At 41.0% G+C, this 19100-nt stretch overlaps 1 protein-coding gene and 2 pseudogenes across 6 annotated transcripts in view; all 3 read left to right on the forward strand.

Moving 5' to 3' along the window:
* Positions 1–19100, forward strand: part of GPR160 (G protein-coupled receptor 160) — an 80867-nt gene that overhangs the window by 10995 nt on the left and 50772 nt on the right. Inside the window, exon 3 of one of the 6 annotated variants that reach the window (XM_063805258.1) lies at positions 6632–6920. The exons of 4 other annotated variants lie outside the window; for them this stretch is intronic. In XM_063805258.1, coding sequence (XP_063661328.1) covers positions 6632–6822 — 191 coding nt within the window. In that variant the 3' untranslated portion in view covers positions 6823–6920. Of the gene's footprint in view, positions 1–6631; positions 6921–12244; positions 12363–19100 lie in introns of those variants that run through there. One more of the 6 variants, XM_063805260.1, reaches the window with a different exon arrangement.
* Positions 6361–6489, forward strand: LOC112208700 (U4 spliceosomal RNA; annotated as a pseudogene).
* LOC134809501 (N-lysine methyltransferase KMT5A-like) lies at positions 11197–12182 on the forward strand (annotated as a pseudogene).

A 19100-nucleotide genomic window follows, 5' to 3' on the forward strand; every position in this document is an offset into this window, starting at 1 on the left:
ACAAGTGTTAGTATGGACCTTATTTGTATTTCTCTTGAGTAGATTTGTAGGGGTATAATTGCGGAGTCATGTGGTAAGTTTATGTTTATCTTTTTAAGAAACTGCCAAACTATTTTCCAAAAGCGGCTGTGCAATGTTAGAGTCCCACTAACAGTGTATGAGGATTCTCTACATTCTTGCCAACATTTGAAATTGTTAATCGTTCTTATTATAGATATTCCAAAGGGTATATAATGGTGTCTCATTTGCAGTTTTAATTTGCATTTCCCTAATGACTAATGCTGTTGAGTTCCTTTTCATGTGCTTATTAGTTACTTATATGTCTTCTTTTTTATTGGATATTTGATCTATATTGATATCAATATAGATCTATATCATCTTTGATGACACGTCTAGTTACATCTTTTGCCCCATTTTAAAACTGGATTATTTCTCACCATCCTCTTATTGAGGTTCAAGAATTTTAAGATATATATCTGGATGCAAATTCTTTATCAAATATATGGTTTGGGGCTGGGTGCAGTGGCTCACACCTGTAATCTCAGCACTTTGGGAGGCCAAGGCCAGCAGATCACCTGAGATCAGGAGTTCAAGATCAGCCTGGCCAATATGGCGAAACCCCGCCTCTACTAAAAATACAAAAATTAGCTGGGCGCGGTGGCATGCACCTGTAATCCCAGCTACTCAGGAGGCTGAGGCACAAGAATTACTTGAACCTGGGAGGCGGAGGTTGCAGTGAGCCAGGATCGCACCACTGCACTCCAGCTTGGGAGAGAGAATGAAACTCTGTCTCAAAAAATAAAAAAATAAAAAACAAATACATAGTTTGAAAATATTTTCCGAAGACCCATGACTTTTTCCCTAATGGTGCCTTTTAAAGAAAAAAAAAGTTTTAAATTTTGATGAAGCCTAAGTTGTTGATTTCTTTTACGGTTTGTGTTTTAAATCTCATATCTAGTAAGTACTTGCTGAACCTTATACAAGTCTTGTGGACATGTTTTGTTATGTTTTTGAGATGGAGTCTCACTCTGTCACCCAGGCTGGAGTGCAGTGGCGCATTCTCGGCTCACTGCAACCTCCACCTCCCAGGCTCCAGTGATTCCCCTGCCTCAGCCTCCTAAGTAGCTGGGATTACAGGTGCACGCCACCATGCCCAGCTAATTTTTGTATTTTTAGGAGAGACGTGGTTTCACCATGTCAACCAGGTTGATCTCGAACTCCTGACCTCAAGTGATCCGCCCACCTTGGCCTTCCAAAGTGTTGGGATTATAGGCGTGAGCATCTGCACTTGGCCGACCTGTTTTAATTACTCCTAGGTAAATATCTAGTAGTAGAAGTACTGGATCATAGGATAAGCGTATGTTGAAATGCCACACTATTTTCCAAGGGGATACACCATTTTACACCTCAAACAGCAGCATATGGGAGTTCTCGTTACTCTACATCTTTTCCAATATTTGGTATTCTTGGTCTTTCTGATTTTAGTCATTCTGATGGATGTGAAATTGTATGTCATTGTCATTTTAATTAGCTTTATCCTGATAACTAATGATGTTGAGTACCTTTTTGTTTGCTATTGGCCATTTGTACATATTCTTTTTGGAGTGTCTTTTTAAGTATTTTGCCCATTTTTGTTTGAGTAGTTTGACTTTTTGCTATTCATTTGTAGGCACTCTTTATATATGTGGTCTGGTAGTCTGGGCACAAGTCTTTTGTTAGATAGATGTGTTGTAAGCATTTTCTCCCAGTCTGTAATTGCCTTTTCATTTTCTTATGATGAACAGAAGAATCTAATTTTAATGAGTTCACTTTATCAATTTTTTTTCTATTTGGTGCTTTTTGTGTTTTGCTTGAGAATTCTTTTCTCCAAGGTTGCAAACATATTCTCCTTTGTTTTCCTTGTAGAGTCTTACCTTTTATAGCTACGCTTGTGATCTCTCCTGAGTTAATTTCTGTTAATGGTGTGGAGTTAAGGTCCTTTTTTTTTCATACGGTTATCCAGTTAGTCCAGCACAGTGTGTTGAAAAGACTTTCCTTCCCTCCATTGAATTGCATTGGTACTTTCTTATAAATCAAGTGGACTGGTTTGAACTCTTAAGCTCATTGTCTTGAGTTCTATAATTTATAAGTCTTGAAATCAGGTAGTGTAAGTCATCCAACTTTGTTATTGGCTATTCTAACCCTTTGTATTTTCATATACATTTTAGCATCAGCTTGTGAATATCTTTAAAAAAGAAAAAGGCCTGGTTGGATTTTGATCAGAACTACATTGAATCAACTAATCCGGGGAGGATTGACATGTTAATAATATTAATCTTCTTATCCATGAACATGGCATATCTCTATTAAGGTCTTTAGGTTTTTTTGGCAGTGTTTTGTAGCTTTTAGCATTGACATTTTATAAATATTTATACAAATTTATTCTTATTTTATGTTTTTGAGTCTATTGGAAATGATATATTTTCCTTCATTTCTGAATTTTGTTGCTATATATAGCAATGTGGTTTTAAAAATTGACCTGTGATCTTAACTAAATTCATTTATTAATTCCAGTAGATTTTTTGTAAGTACCTTAGGATTATCAATATACATAAATGCCATCTACAAATAGTTTTATCTTATCCTTTCTAGTCTGTATGCCTTTCTTTTATTTTCTCGCCTTACTGAATGGGCTAGGATATCCTAAAATGTTGAGTAGATGTAGTAAGGACAGATATCCTTACCTTGTTTCCAATTTTAGGGGTAAAGTGGTCAGTCTTTCACACTTAAGTATAATGATAGCTATAGATTTTTCATAGATGTTCCTTATCAGGTTGAGGAAACCATCAGTTTCCTACTTAGCTGAGAGGTTTTTATCATGAATGGTTGTTTAATTTTGTCCAAAGATTTTTCTGCATCTCTCAAGATGGTCATATGCTTGTTTTCTGTATTCGGTAATGTGAATATATTTATTTTTCATCTGTTGGCACTTTCTCTTCACCTCAAATTAGGGAAAAGACCACAGTTACCCATTTTGGTTTTTTTTTTTTTTTTTTTTTAATTACTCAGCTTTAACACTTGAATATCTTGGCATTGTGCATGGAATATTAGTTCAGGAACATGATTTAGACAATTTGAATCAGACAATTTCCATAAAATATTTTATAAACTAAAAAGCAGCGTTTGTGTGTGTGTGTGTGTATGTGTGTGTAGAGTTATTTGGCTTGAGAGCCCTGCCTGCCCAACAAACTTATCTTAAACTCTCATCATTAGTCTCGTGCTTAAAAAAAAAAAAAGTATCATTTAAGTAAAGACTTCAGGCAGTTGAGGGAGCAAGCTACATGAGTATAAGAAAGAAGACCATCCCAGGCAGAATGGTCTTCTGAAGCACAAGTTCAAAGGCCCTGAGGTCCCAGAGGTATCCAGAAAACTGTCTCTTCAAAATTGCTTTTGCCTGACATTGAAGCAGACAGCAGGGGCTAAGAAAACATCACCACCTTCTGGCAGAATAGAAGGACTGAGCTGCTCAGGTCAAATCATTATAGTAAAATATACCTAAAATTTACCATCTTAACCATTTTTAAGTGTACAGGTCAATGGCACTAAGTACATTCACATTGTTGAGCAACTGATACTGCTATCTACGCATCTTCAGAACTTTTTCATCCTGTGCTGAAAACCTGCACCCATTAAACAGTAACTCCTCATTCTTCCCTTCTCCTAGCTCCTGGCTACTGTTTACTTTTTGTCTATGAATTTGATTATTCTAGGTACCTCATATATATGGGATCATATGATATTTGTCATCTTCTGTCTGCTTATTCACTTAGTGTAATGTCTTACGGGTTCTTCCACCTTCAGCATGTATCAGAATTTCTTTTCTTTTTTTTTTTTTGAGACGAAGTCTTGCTCTGTCACCCGGGGTGGAATGCAGTGGTCCGATCTTGGCTCACTGCAACCTCTGCCTCCCAAATTCAAGTGATTCTCCTGCCTCAGCCTCCCTAGTAGCTGGGATTACCGGCATCTGCTACCATGCCCAGCTACTTTTTGTATTTTTAGTAGAGACAGGGTTTCACCATGTTGCCCAGGCTGGTCTCGAACTCCTGACCACAGGTGACCCATCTGCCTTGGCCTCCCAAAGTATTGGGATTATAGGCATAAGCCACCGTGCCCGGCCAGGATTTCATTTCCTTTTAAGACTGAATAATATTCTACTGTATGGATATAAAGTCGTTCTTAGGAGATGTGTATGTCATATTTCTGAATCCTGAGAGAATGGAAACAAAACAGGTAGAATGTTAGTGGGGCAAGCTGGCGTATGTCTGGGATACTGTTACCAAAGACTTATAGGAGAACTGGACCCCGGCTGATTGGGCGGGCTACCCCTGACAATGTGATGGTGAAAAAAGGATCTCCCTTAGGTGGTTGTTCTGGTTCAGTTTCTCAGCAATGATGAATAACCGTGGTTTCAGAAACCATGAACAGCTAAGCATGAAGAATGTCATAACCTCTCTGGTGGTTGAGTCATACAAGGAGCCACATTCAGAAGCCAGGGATGGAGAGTGGGGTCTCAGGGACTATTGAGCACAGATTTCTGATTGCTACTTTCCAGATCATTGTATGCTTAGGCCGTTTATTTTGATGAAGAAAGCAAGACTAAAGGACATGATAATCATTGAGAACCAGGAGGCAATCTCTAGTTCAGATGTTCTTTTAAAAACTTTTTTTTTTTTGAGACGGAGTCTCGCTCTGTCCCCCAGGCTGGAGTGCAGTGGCGCGATCCCGGCTCACTGTAAGCTCTGCCTCCCGGGTTCACGCCATTCTCCTGCCTCAGCCTCCTGAGTAGCTGGGACTGCAGGTGTCCGCCACAACGCCTGTCTAATTTTTTGTATTTTTAGTAGAGGCGGGGTTTCACCGTGTTAGCCAGGATGGTCTCGATCTCCTCACTTCGTGATCCGCCCATCTCGGCCTCCCAAAGTGCTGGGATTACAGGCGTGAGCCACTGTGCCCGGCCTTAAAAACTCTTTTTAAACCTCTTCTGTGAGCATGTTTGCTAAGCGGTCAGCCCATAAGTATCTGAACAACTGTTCTTATAATCCTTTGTTGCTCTTATTAATCCCATTCCCATATTGTTGATTTTTTAAAAGATATATTTTCTATTTATTGATGTTGTTCTTAAAACTCAGTACCTGAATGACTAGTACAAGGTATGCAACTCCTTTCTCTTTAATTCTGAACCTTATACTTGTATTACTTATCTGTTCCCACCAAAACGGTGACGAGGTGAATATATGTGTAGAATTTGCAGTCAATAAAATACAGTCACATTGTAAGGGAAGTTTATGTGAAAATATACATCACCAGAATACTAATTTACAAGCAAACATAAGGCATTGAGTAAAAATTCATGGTAGCTTTATAGAAAAATGAATTGTGTCAGTGTAACCTGATTTGTTTTCAAGAACATTTTACAGATCTGGAGGAAGCAGGGGACATAATCTTAACTTTCTCATGCTATTGATTTCATTATGAATGACGTAATCAATAACAGCCTGCGGAAACAGGTTAGCTCACATGATACCACAGTTAGATGGTGGGAAGGTAACACAGAGACATTATCAAGGATATGGTTCCAGTGTGGGATAAGTCATCATTTAACCTTTTAGAGGTCAGTCTGGGAACCATTCTGTTTAATCAGTTTTAATCCATAACTGGTGGCATATTAGTGTATATGTTTGTATGCGAGAAATACTAGAAACAGAAGTCAAAATAACCTGCATTAATGGGGTACCGTATTTATAAAATACTGGACAGAATCACATGAAGGCTAATTAATTTTGTAAGTAAGAGGTTCAAATTGGAGAATGATTGGCACTCTGCCTATTTTTGGCAGAAAAAGCCTATGGGCCATGGTGAATCACAAGGTAGTTGAACCATCACAGTAACTATAATGTGGGTATATGCAGAATACCACATTTCATACATCAGTGCTCTAGTTAATACTTGTATGAGACTGAAAGTAGGCAAATGATGCAGTGAAGTCATTTCATAACTGGCAATACCAAGACTTCTCAGAACTATGTTTAGCTTGAGTGCATACTATGTAAAGAGGGCCTTACAAAATGTATACCGGAGCCACAGGAGAGCAAAACAATTATTTAAGTGATGACATCTGGTCAAGATGGCACAGGAGTTCAGGCTCCAAACACCTAGCAAAGGTAGTTATAATATAAAAAGGGTAACCAAATAAGTATAGTTGGGCTATAGTCATTCTAGTTACCTAGAATGTAAGTTGAAATACAAAGGGGTAAGCAGGCTCAAGCTGCAGGCCTCTCCAGCAGGGGCAACCAGAAACTCAGGTTTTTTAGAATAAGGGGATATAGCTTTGTGCAGTGGCCATTTCATAGCCAGTGAAGTTTATCTGAGGCACTTGCTAATTGAAAACTTTTCTCAATACCCTGCCATGATGAAATATGGTTGGCACTGGCAATTTTTGAGACTCTATGGAGACTGAACTTAAAATTAAAAACAAATTAAAAAAAGAAAAGATGGGGATGTAAAAGTATCCACATGAGCTGATACCAAGGAGTTGGAGCCAGGCTCCAGGGAATGTAAATTGGGAGAATAACTAAGTTTCTTCCATACCTCTAAGAAACATTGGCAACACTGAAATCAGAGACTGCAGTCCCCTCCCTCCCAAACCTAAGAAGGAAGGCTGGAAAAGATGGCTTACCTGGAAGGAATGGGCTTCTGGAAGTTTCAGAGACAAAGACACAGCTTCAGAACCAGAAGCTGAGCCATGCTGCTTTCTTGGCCCAGGGCCTGGATCCGCAGTATCGCTGATACCACAACTGAGCAGGAACACCAAGTGGCATTTTGAGACCTGGTTTGGAAGAAGTCCTGAGAGGCCAGGTGGAGGGACTGAAAGCTGCCTGGGAAGGGAGAGAGGAGGGAAAGATACAGCAATCGAAAACTCCTACTGAAAGTAAGCTTGCAAAGCAAAACTTTAAAATACATGAAGACATAGATATGGAGTTCAAAATTTGTTCAAGCAAGACACGAATTTACTAAAAGTGAAATTAGCAGTTGGAATTCCTGGAAATGACAATAAAGTAAGTATGTTTAGAATTCTTACGATGAATGAAGTCTTGCAGTAGATAAAAATTATGAAGTAGAAGCAAGGGGGAGGGATAGGAAAAAGAACCAGTTAGAACAGTTTTGTATTAAGTCAAGTGGGCTAAAATGCTTTAAAAAGACCAAAAATGCAATGGATCAAATCCAGTACGAGCTTACTTCTCTCGTGTAGCAGGCCTGGGTGGGTATTTCAGGCCACTGGGTGGCTGTACCCTCAGGGACCCAGCTGACGGCACCCATATGGGTTTCAGAATTGCCCTGCTTTCCCACAGGAAGTGGGTGGGTGGGGAATAAGCTAGGCCAGAAATGGTCTTCCTCATGTCTGCTCACGCCCCACCGGCCATACCTAACTGCTGGGGAGCCTGGGAAACAGGTCAGCCACATGCCTGGGAAAAAGAAGGGAAGATAAAATGGAGAATAAGTTTCTGCCATACCTCTAAGAAACAGTGGTTACATTGACAACAGATTTCTCATCAGCAATAGAATTGAAAACACAAGAGAGTATTATCTTCAACTTAGAATTCAATACTAGTTAAACCGTCATTCAAAAATGATGATCAGCAGTCCCTATGAAGGAAAAATTGGCAATATCTAACAAAATTATGTAAGCATTCACCCTTTGACCTAATGGCCTCACTTCTAGTAATTATTCCAGAGGAAACACCTCCACAAAATAACAAAGAATATGTACAGAAGGTTGTTCATCGCTACATTATTTGCAGATAGAACAAATTTGGAAACAACCTTTATGTCCACTCATAGAACTCTGGCTGAATAAGCTATAGTATATCTACATAATGCAGCCATAAAAACAATTTTTAAAAAATTAAAAAGGAAGATAGCTATTAACAAAGATGAAATGCTTTCTAGGATGTTTTAAGGGGCAATAAAGAGTCATAAAAAGTATATCTAATGTGCTACCTTGTATTTAAGATGGAAAGGGAAATAACCACACATGTACACACACACACGCACACGCACACACACACTTATTTTTGCAGAAAGATGCACAGGAACTATAAACCAGAAATAAATGATAGGGGGTGGGTGGATATTAGTGGAGGAAATAAGTATGGAAATGAGACTTTTCTGAGCGTACCTTTTTATATAGTTTTGATTTTGAGCCATGTAAATATTTTATATATTCAATTATATAAAATTAAAATGAACTAAAAATAATGAAAACAAAGGAAATCCTGTCATTGAATATACAAAGAGAAACTAATAATCAAAACACTATATCAAATTGATTACATAAATACAAAGAAGAGAATTCAGATAACTTTATAACAGAGTACTCAGACTGTATAAGCTTAGTGGAATGTAGTCAAGGGACAAAAAGAATGGAAAAAATTAGGCTTTATTTACATGGTTAATTGTTGGGCAATGCTATCAGTGTAGTAACTCTGAAACTGCTTAATATGTATTGTAGTTTGAACAAATGAATCAATATACTAATGTCATTGGGAACCAGGTTCTTTTTTGTTGTTAATTTCTTCATTGAAATTCTGTATTCAATCACAGGAGTTGGAGTCTGCTTCCTGCTGGGACCCTTCCTGATCCTTTAAGTTAATCTCTAATTTGCTATTAGTGTGGCTTCCTGCCCTTTTTTTTTCTTCAGCTTTTAAGTTCAGGGGTACATGTGCAGGATGGGGAGGTTTGTTACACAGGGAAATGGGTGCCATGGTGGTTTGCTGTACAGAGCATCCCATCGCCTAGGTATTAAGCCCAGCATCCATTAGCTGTTTTTCCTGATGCTTTTCCTCCCCCCACTCCCCTCTCTAGCAGGCCCAAGTGTGTGGTGTTTCCCACCATGCGTCCATGTGGGAACCAGATTCTTGCTGTGGGAGATGATCTTTCAAGTATGTATTTCACTATTTCACAAATACTGAAATAAGGTGAGGAAGAATCCTGAGATGGTAGCTTTGCATTGGAGGTATCAGTGTGCCACCCAGATTCTAGTTTTAAAATACCATATTTTCCTTAAAAAAACAGGGCTCCTTGAAAAAAAAATGACCAGAAGTACAACGTGCCAAAGCGGGCATGTGCTCAGCAACTGGGATGGCAAAAGATACATATGGGAGCCAGCCTGAAGGAACCCTGACAAGATGATTTGGAAAATTTTAAGCATTCAAAAGAAGAATGGTGGCAGTGAATTATAACACATTTAATAAAAATAAGTCAATGAATCTATAATGTATTTCCAGAAACAACTGCCAGCTCATGAAAGCAGAATGAATCTTAGAATTAGAAAATTACTATTTTACAACTCCCAGTGTGGTGATTAATTCAGGCAAGGATAATAAACGGATGCTAAAACTATCAGGTGAAACTTTGTTATGCAATGGATTGGTCTAACAGTCTCAAAGTATTAATTACAAAGGGAAAAGGTCCTCTACAATAGTAAAATGGACGAGGCGAGGTGGGTTATGCCTATAATCCCACCACTTTGGGAGGCCTAGGAGGGATAATTGCTTGAGGCTAGGAGTTCAAGACCAGCCTGGGCAACAGCAAGACCCCAACTCTACAAAACAATATTTAAAAAAAAAATTAACTGGGCATGGTGGTGCACACCTCTATAGTCCTAGCTACTCAGGAGGCTGCGGTGGGAAGATCACTTGAGCCCGGGAGTTCTAGGTTACAGTGAGCTATGACTGTACTACTGCACTCCAGCTTCAGCAACACAGTGAGACCCTGTCTCAAAATAATACTAATAATAAAAAGAAAAAGAAATATGGCAAACACCTCCTTAATCAAGTGACCTAACTTCACATGACCAGTAATGAGACATGACATAATGGGATATATCATCTAGACAGTTTTCTTGCCAGAAATGTTTAATATTGAGAAAACAATTAGACAAATCAAGATTATGTGATATTTTACAAGATAACTGACCTGGACTCTTCAAAAATGTCAGTATTGCTGGGCATGGTGGCTCACACCTGTAATCCCAGCACTTTGGGAGGCCCAGGAGGGTGGATTGCTTGAAGTCAGGAGTTCAAGACCAGCCTGACCAACATGGTGAAACCACATCTCTACTAATAATACAAAAATTAGCCAGGCGTGGTGGCAGGCACCTGTAATCCCAGCTACTCGGTAGGCTGAGGCAGGAGAATCGCTTGCACCTGGGAGGCGGAGGTTGCAGTGAGCCGATATGGCGCCACTGCACTCCAGCCTGGGCGACAGAGTGAGACTCTGTCTCAAAAAAAAAAAGAAAGAAAGATAAAAAACAACAACAACAACGAATTATCCAAAATTAAAAGAGACTAACAAGACATGACAAATATGTGATCCTTGATTGGATTTTGTATTAAAAAAAAACTCTAACAACATTGGGACAGTTTTAATATGGACTATGTATTAGATACTATACCATTTAATTTAATTTCATTAAATTAATATTTATGGGACAGTTTTAATTAATGGGACAGTTTTAATATGGACTATGTATTAAATACTATATAATTTAATTTCATAGATAAAATGATGGTGTCATAGTTATGAAAATGGCTATCCAATTATAAGATAAATCATCATAGGAAAAATGGGAAAATATCGAGATAAAATGAAGTCTTATAAGACCACACTAAGATAACCATCATTAACACTTTTGTATATTTCCATCTCTACATATATTTAAACAAAATTGAATTGTACTCTACATGGTTTTTTATGTTCCTTCTGCTTGTTCCATATTATAATTATTGGCAAGTCTCCATTAAATAGTCCTCAAAGATATTCTTTTAAATGGTTATATACTATCTCTGTACATTTTCTTATTTTTAAATTTCAAGGCCATGCGCAGTGGCTCCTGCCTGGAATCCCAGCACTTTGGGAGGCGGAGGTGGGAGCATCGCTTGAGGCCGGCAGTTTGAGACCAGCCTGGGCAACATAGGGAGACCCCGTCTCTATGATTTTAAAATAAATAAATAAAAATTAAATTCCAAATTTTTTTATTTTATGAGGTTTATTTTACGATATTTTATTCAATCAACATGCCATCCATTGTAAGACATCATTATTTTATGTGTCACTAAAAAGAAAATTATCCTGAGGTGGGTGTGTCGGGCCCTACTGGGCCTAGCGGCAGGAGGGGGACATCGGCTCCCACCACAGCCCTCCAAACAGCTCTGCGCTCTGAGCGCCCCCTCCCCGGGGTCCCCCTCTCCAGGCAGGAAGATGTCCAAGTCCCGTGCGGCGGAGGCAGCAGCGGGGGTGACAGCGACGGCCCCGAGCCCGCAGATAGTGGAGCAGAGGGGTCCAGGGAGGCGCTGCACCGATGTTGGGGAGAATGTATGTCCTGGCTATCAAAGATCTTTTCCTCCGCGAGCCTAACAAATGCTCTGGAATGCGTTCCAGCCTTCAAGAGGAGAACTCCGTTACACGTCACGAAGTCAAATGCCAGGGGAAACCATTAGCTGGAATCCACAGGAAAAGAACGCAACACGGAGCACGAAGCCCAAGCACAGAAGATCAAAGACGCCAGGAGAGGACCCCTCGCACCTTTTCCAAACCAAAAATGTGAAGCAGCAGAACTTCCAAAACCTCCGGCCTCGTCTTGTGATTCCACCAATGCAGCCATCGCCAAGCAAGCCTTGAAATAGCCCATCAAGGGCAAACAGGCCCCCGAAAAAAAGCTCAAGGAAAAGTCGCAAACTCATGGATTTCTACCCTGTCCCAAGGAGCTCCAGGAAGGGCAAAGCGGAGCTGCAATTTGAAGAAAGGGAAAGAATAAATGAATTGATTGAAAGCGGGAAGGAAAGAAGGAGTGAAGACTGACCTCATCAATGACAAAGGCCGGGTGTGAACACCAGAGGGAGCTCTCCCGGGGCGCCTTTGTGGTAGAAAAGCACCGGAGCCTCACGGAGATCACCGACGCCACGGGACCCCTCCATGATGGATCTCCGTGGATCTCCGCAGTAAGCCGAGATCGCGCCACTGCACTCCATCCTGGGAGGCAGAGGGAGACTCCAGCTCAAAATAAGTAGATGACTGAATGAATGAATGAATGAATGAATGGATGGATGGATGTTACAGGTTCCCAAGGTGGACTTAAACAGATGGCTTTATATTACCAAAACTTTTACATTCTAGTTGTTTTTGTGCTTTTTTTTTTTTTTAAATACAGGTTGAACGTTTTGTGCTTCCCATGCATGCAGTCAAAAACTCAGCACACAGGCCAGGCGCGGTGGCTCACACCTGTAATCCCAGCACTTTGGGAGGCCGAAGCTAGCGGATCACTTGAGGTCAGGAGATTGAGACCAGCCTGGCAAACATGGTGAAACCCCGTCTCTACTAAAAATACAAAAATCAGCCGGGCGTGGTGGTGCATGCCTGTAATCCCAGCCACTGGGGAGGCTGAGGCAGGAGAATCGCTTGAACCCAGGAGGTGGAGGTTGCAGTGAGCCGAGATCCCGCCATTGCACTCCAGCCTGGGTGACAGAGTGAGACCATGTCTCAAAAACAAACAAACAAAACAAACAAACAAACAAACAAAACCTCAGCACAGGATTAGAGCCAAACGTGAACTAGGAAGCCGCGCGAGTCTCCTCTCTCCAGTGGAAGAGCTGGGACGTGTCCCCCACACCGCGACGAGGTATGAGGAAGACGCTGTCTCCCAAAGGCCTGGACGGGATGGCTCCAAGCTCTTGTTCTCCTAACATCTGGACAGGCGCTCTTTGAAGTGTATGAATACATTTTTAAAAGATTGGTCAGTAAGCTTGTCTTCCCCGTGCTTTCTCGAAAGCTTACTGAGCTCGTGGCCCTGAGCGCGGGCTGGCATAGATTTCCTCTTCCACCCGCTGCGGCTTTTCTGAGCACCTGGAAGCATCAGGGTGTGAAGTCAAACCAGACGTGGGTGAGGAGAGTGTGGCTTGCCTTCCCTGCCGGGCAGAATTTCCTGAAACTGGGCTAATTCTCTGTAGAAATGTGAACGCTGAATTTATTAAAAAATAATAATAAAACACAGGAAACAACTTACATGTACATAGGTCTTGAAGTGAGTGAAGCGGCTGTATTTTTTTTGTGGGGGGGGCATTGCTTTGTTTTTGTACAAGAGATTGAGATGATACTCTATTCTAATCAAAATTAGAGATTTGTAGTGGGACCAGAAATTACGTACTTAATACCCCTGCCAGTTTTCCCCGCGTCCTGCTGGGTTGAAAGTTCCAGAGCTGCTGTCTAGGCCTCGTGTTTGTCAGACACCCACGGCTCCTGCGAGGTCGCAGCCATGAGCTGGCGGGGGTGAGCCCACAAGCCCAGATCCCCCAACCCGAACTGCGGCTGCCAGCCTCAGAGAAAGGCGCCCTGGTGTGCGGGCAGGGCCGAGACCCCCGGGAATCCAAGATAGGCCAAGGTTTTCACCTAGACTGTCAAGGCTGGAGGAGTAGGTGGCGGCCTCGACCCTCCCTACACGGGACCCATTCTTTTCTTTTCTTTTCTTTTCTTTCTTTCTTTTTTTTTTGAGGCAGAGTCTCACTCTGTCGCCCAGGCTGGAGCACAGTGGCACAATCTCGGCTCACTGCAATCTCCACCTCCCGCGTTAAAGCGATTCTTCTGCCTCAGCCTCCTGAGTAGCTGGGACTACAGGCGCATGCCACCGCGCCTGGCTAATTTTTTGTATTTTTAGTAGAGACGGAGTTTCACCATGTTGGCCAGGCTGGTCTCAAACTCCTGATCTCGTCATCCGCCCGCCTCGGCCTTCCAAAGTGCTGGGATTACAGGCGTGAACCACCGCGCCCAGCTATGCAGGACCCATTCTTACTGAGACTCGGGAGTCATGACCTGGTGTCTCCTGCCCACCCTGGTCCCAGGTAAATTTGAATGGAAGCAGGTATGAGAGCCTGTCCTCGCCTTTGATTCCCCCACCCCACCCTGGGCCTCACAACGGTGCTACCTAAGAAAGTCTCTTCCCCCAGTCAGCCTGGTGAGTGGTCAGCCGAAGAGGATCTGACGGGAGTGTAGATGTGAGATGGTATCTTTGTTGTACCTGTTTGTGGTTTAGCTTTGTATTTAAACAAATAAGGAAATAAACTTGAAAATTATTTGTCATCATAAAGTTGAAACAAAAATTATTTTTAAAAATACAATTTTATTTTAAAATAAAATAGCTAATGAGTGTCGTACACTACAATTACATTTCCTTTCTAAACTTTTTTGTTTTCCTTTGTGTTGTCCGTCTGCTTTGTTTTCTATATACTTATCGCTAATTCAACCACAGACTCTTCTCTATTGTGTAAATCTTTTGGTATGTTCAAAGATATTTGGAATTTCCACCTTCCTGGAGAAATTTCTCCCATAGCCATGTGCCCTACTCTAATTTAGATTGTGCACTCTGGATCTGATGCCTAGATAATCTTCACCAACCTCGGAATCCTCGAATTGTACTCTACATGGTTTTTCTTCTCTTCTAATGCATCCCATTTCCTGGACCGCATGTATTGCTCTCCTAGTTTATTATTCCTCATTCTGATGACGTATGCCTTTCTTTCATTGGCTTCCTAAGAACTTCATGTGAGTAAAACATTTTTGAGTATGTGGCTTCATTTTATACCTACACTGAATTGACCATTTAGTTTGGTGTAGAATTCTATGTTGGAAAGTTTCTTTCATGAAATATTAAAAAGCTTTTTAAAGTAAACTAAATACTCAAATTGTTTGTGTAATTGAGAATTGTACCAATTTGTAGATAAATTTTTTTTTCCTTAATGTGTTTAATTTTTTGAATACTTAATACATTCACATGTTTAGCAGAATGTTCATAGTAGGAAAAAAAATGTACTGAAGTCTTCATCTCATTCATGACCCCATCTGCCAAGTTCCTACCCCTGTAACCACTGTCTTTAACTTTTTTTTTTAAGAGATGGGGTCTCGCTATGTTGCCCAGACTATACTCAAACTACTGGGTTCAAGCGATCCTCCTGCCTCAGCCTCCTGAGTAGCTGGGATATAGGCATGCACACATGCCCAATGCTAACTTTTTAAGTGTCCTTCCAGGGTTTCTTCATGTATATATAGAAGATTACTTGACACTATTCTTTTTCTTTTCTTTTTTTTTTTTTTTTGTGACGGAGCCTCGCTCTGTCACCCAGGCTGGAGTCCAGTGGCGCGATCTCGGCTCACTGCAAGCTCCGCCTCCTGGGTTCACGCCATTCTCCTGCCTCAGCCTCCCGAGTAGCTAGGACTACAGGCACCCATCACCACGCCCGGCTAATTTTTGGTATTTTTAGTAGAGACGGGGTTTCACCATGTTAGCCAGGATGGTCTCAATCTCCTGACCTCGTGATTCGCCTGCCTCGGCCTCCCAAAGTGCTGGGATTACAGGTGTGAGCCACCGCGCCTGGCCATTTCTCCCCTTTTAAAATGCAAATCGTGTGTATTTCTTGCTCTATTCTGTGTCTTGCTTTTCCCCTTAACAATGTGTCTTGGAGACATGTCCGTATCATTACATGGAGAGTTCCTCATTTTTAAAAGAGAGCTGCATAGTATTGCACTGGATAGATGTGCCATAATCTACTTAATGGTTCCCTATTGGCGGACATTTAAGTTTAAAGTAAGTTGTTTAAGTTATAATGTAGTTTCCAGTCTTTTGTTATTTTAAACAATGCCTCCATGAATACTCTTGTAAACACCTACTTTTGCACACATGCAAGTAAATTTATAGGATAAATCCTTAGGAGAGGAGTTTTTGGCTCACAGGACATATATGTATGTTTGTAATTTTGATAAATATTACCAGGTTGCCATTTGTAGGAGTTGCTCCAGTTATATTCTTCAGCCCCACCAGATAAATAGGTTAAGATACCTATTTATTCCACAGCCTCACTAGAGATACTGTGTGGACAAATTTTGGGGTTTTGCCTATCCTTTATGAGGTAAACAGTGTAGTTTAAATTTCTATTTTTTCTTTTATACTTCTTAATTAATTTTTTGAGACAGTCATTCTCTGTTGCCCAGGCTGGAGTGCAGTGGTGCACTCACAGCTCACTGCAGCCTCAACCTCCTGGGCTCAAGCAATCCTCCTGCCTCAGCCTCCCAAGTAGCTGGGACTACAGGCATAGGCCACCATGCCCAGTTAAGTTTTGTGTTTTTAGTAGAGACAGGATATTGCCATGTTTCCCAGGCTGGTCTTGAACTCCTGGACTCAAACGATCCTTCTGCCTCAGCCTCCCAAAGTGCTGGGATTACAAGTGTGAGCCGTCGTGCCAGGCCTGTTTTTTTAAGAGTGATGCTGATCCTTCTTTCATATGTTTAAGAGCCCATTTATCCTCTTTTGTGAATTATCTCTTCAAATCCTTTGTTCATTTTACTATTTCAATATTAGGATTTTGATCTTTTCCTTGTTTGATTTCCAGGAGCTCTTTATAAATTAGGTTAATATTTTACCATGTTTTTTTCTTCTAGTTTGATCAGTCCCTTAGAATTGAAGGCATCTCTGGCTTCCAGTGTTTCCAAAAAGCCTGACCCCCATTCCCATGTCACCACCTCTCAGGTAAAGAGCAGGAACTTTGCTCCAATATGCCCCTTCCATGTGACCTCTGCAATCACAGTCCCTCGCGTCCCCCAAAATAACTTCACTTTTACAGTCATCAGCACTTCTTTGCATTTAGAAGTTTTACCACCCAAATGCATATCTTTAGAGACTCCAATTTATTCTTACCTTTAAAAAAAAAAAGTTATCTGGGATGTGTTTTTTACTCTCTAAATTACTTCTCCATTTTTCCCCTTTGTTTTTCTCTTGAAGAACTGGACTCCTTGACCAATAGGGTTTTCCACAGTGTGAGTCTTGCTAATTGCATGCTCATGATTCAGCTCAGTATATCCCTCAATCCTCTATTTCTTGCAAACTGGCAGCTGGATTCAGAGATTTAATGAAACTCAGGTTTGCCATATAGGAGGCACAAAATGTCTGGTTGTCTCTCCTGTTGAGATGATGGTAGGTACAGGTGCTAAAATGTCTACGTGGGTGGTGGGTTGGGGAGAAGTTGTTGCAAGATGGTGGAATTCTAAGTCTAAATTTTACGTTTCATTTATAAGTTGAAACACTCTTTATTTTTATTTATTTATTTTTTGAAATGGAGTCTTGCTCTGTCACCCAGCTGGAGTGCAGTGGTGTGATCTCAGCTCACTGCAACCTCTGCCTCCCAGGTTCAAGCTATTCTCCTGCCTCAGCCTCCTGAGTAGCTGGTATTACAGGCGTGCACCACCATGCCCCATTGATTATTTTTCTTTTTTGTATTTTTAGTAGAGATTGGGTTTTTCCACGTTGGCCAGGCTGGTCTCAAACTCCTGACCTCAAGTGATCCACCCACTTTGGCCTCCCAGAGTGCTGGGATTACAGGTGTGAGCCACTGCACTTGGCTCATTATCGCCTTTTCTTCTTTGAGTTCTTCCCCTCCAGTTTGCTCTCTTTCTGTGACTCCTGTTATTCAGAGTTTGCACCTGTTGGATTGGTCCTCCATGTTTCTTAACTATTTCTCTTTTTATTTCACTTTTTCTAGGAAATTTCCCAAACTTTATTTTCCAACTCTCTGTTTACCTTACTACTTCTGCCATCATATTTTATTTTCCAAGAGCTCTTTTTTGTTTTCTGTTGTTATTATAAATAGCCTCCTCTTCTTGTATGGATGCAATATTTTCTCCCTGAAAACAATGAGTTTTTAAATAGCTTTCTTCTATCTAGCATTGTGTCTATTTCCTCCAAGTTGTCTTTTTTTCTGCTTGTGGATTTAACTTTCAATACTAGAGATTTTCTTTGAATGTCTGAGGATCTTTGGATGTCCAGTCATATTTATAAGTAGGGCAGTATCTAGGCTGTTTCTTCAGGGAAGATTCAATGTAGTATCTTTAGATATTTCTTCCTGGGCTGATGCCTAGAGAGAACTGTTTGAGTCTTTATATCTTGTAATAATAGTATTCCTGAAATCCAACTGTAAAAAGGCTGGAGAGGTCTCAACTTCTGCTATATGTATTTTTATGCAGTCTCCCTGTTATCAGTATGATGCTCCTCTAATCCTCAATTCTGCCTACCGTCCAAAGATTGTTTTATCTTCCCCAGAGGGGAAAACCTCATTCTTACTCCGCAGTTGGAGAGGGAGTCATTTGCTGCACTGAGTCAGGGAAGAGATCTGGGGACCTAACTGCTTATTTCATTTGCAATGAATCTATCTGTTTTTATCCCCATCTTTGCATCCCTTTCTGAAGACACTTGGGTCAGCCACTCTTGAGATTTTTGAGGGTCCTGAGGTATAAATTGGATTGCCACTCTGCTTTCTCCACTGCTAGCTTCAGTCTGTATTCACTGTATGTGATTCACCTGAGGATTTATTAAAACTGCAGATTGGTTTCATAGATCTGAGCTGGAGCCTGAGGGTCTATGTGAATAGCAGTCTCCTAGGTGATGCTTGGACCACACTTTGTGTAGATGGGGCTCAGTCATTTACCGTCCATCTGTTCATTTTCCAGCCTCTGAAATTTTGTCCTTGGAGATTTATACATTTTTTTTAAAGTTATGAAAATTTTCAAACATACATACAAATAGTTAGAACAGCCATTAACCAATGGTCGATCCTGCCCCATCTATACTTTCATCCACTCGACCCCCAGTACACACACTGCATTATGTTGGTGCAAATTCCAGACAACCTATTTCATCTGTAAATATTTTAGTATGTATTATTTTAAATAGTGAGATTTAAATATAACCACACATATTAATTTGTTAGGGCTGCCATAACAAACCACCACAGGCTGGGTGGCTGAAACAACAGCTCTGGGGGCTGAAAGTGTGAGATCGAGGTGTCCCAGGGGCGGTTTCTCCTGGGGCCTTTTGCAGCCTGTAGATGGCTGTCTTCTCGCCGTGCCCTCCCACAGCCTTTTCTCTGTGTACCAGCATCCTAGTATCATGTGTGTGTGTCCAAATTACCTCTTTAAAGGTCCTATCTCCAAATATAGTCACATTTGGAGGTGCTGGGAGTTAAAGGCTT

Source organism: Pan troglodytes, chromosome 2 (assembly GCF_028858775.2).
Source record: "Pan troglodytes isolate AG18354 chromosome 2, NHGRI_mPanTro3-v2.0_pri, whole genome shotgun sequence".
Classification (NCBI taxonomy): domain Eukaryota; kingdom Metazoa; phylum Chordata; class Mammalia; order Primates; family Hominidae; genus Pan; species Pan troglodytes.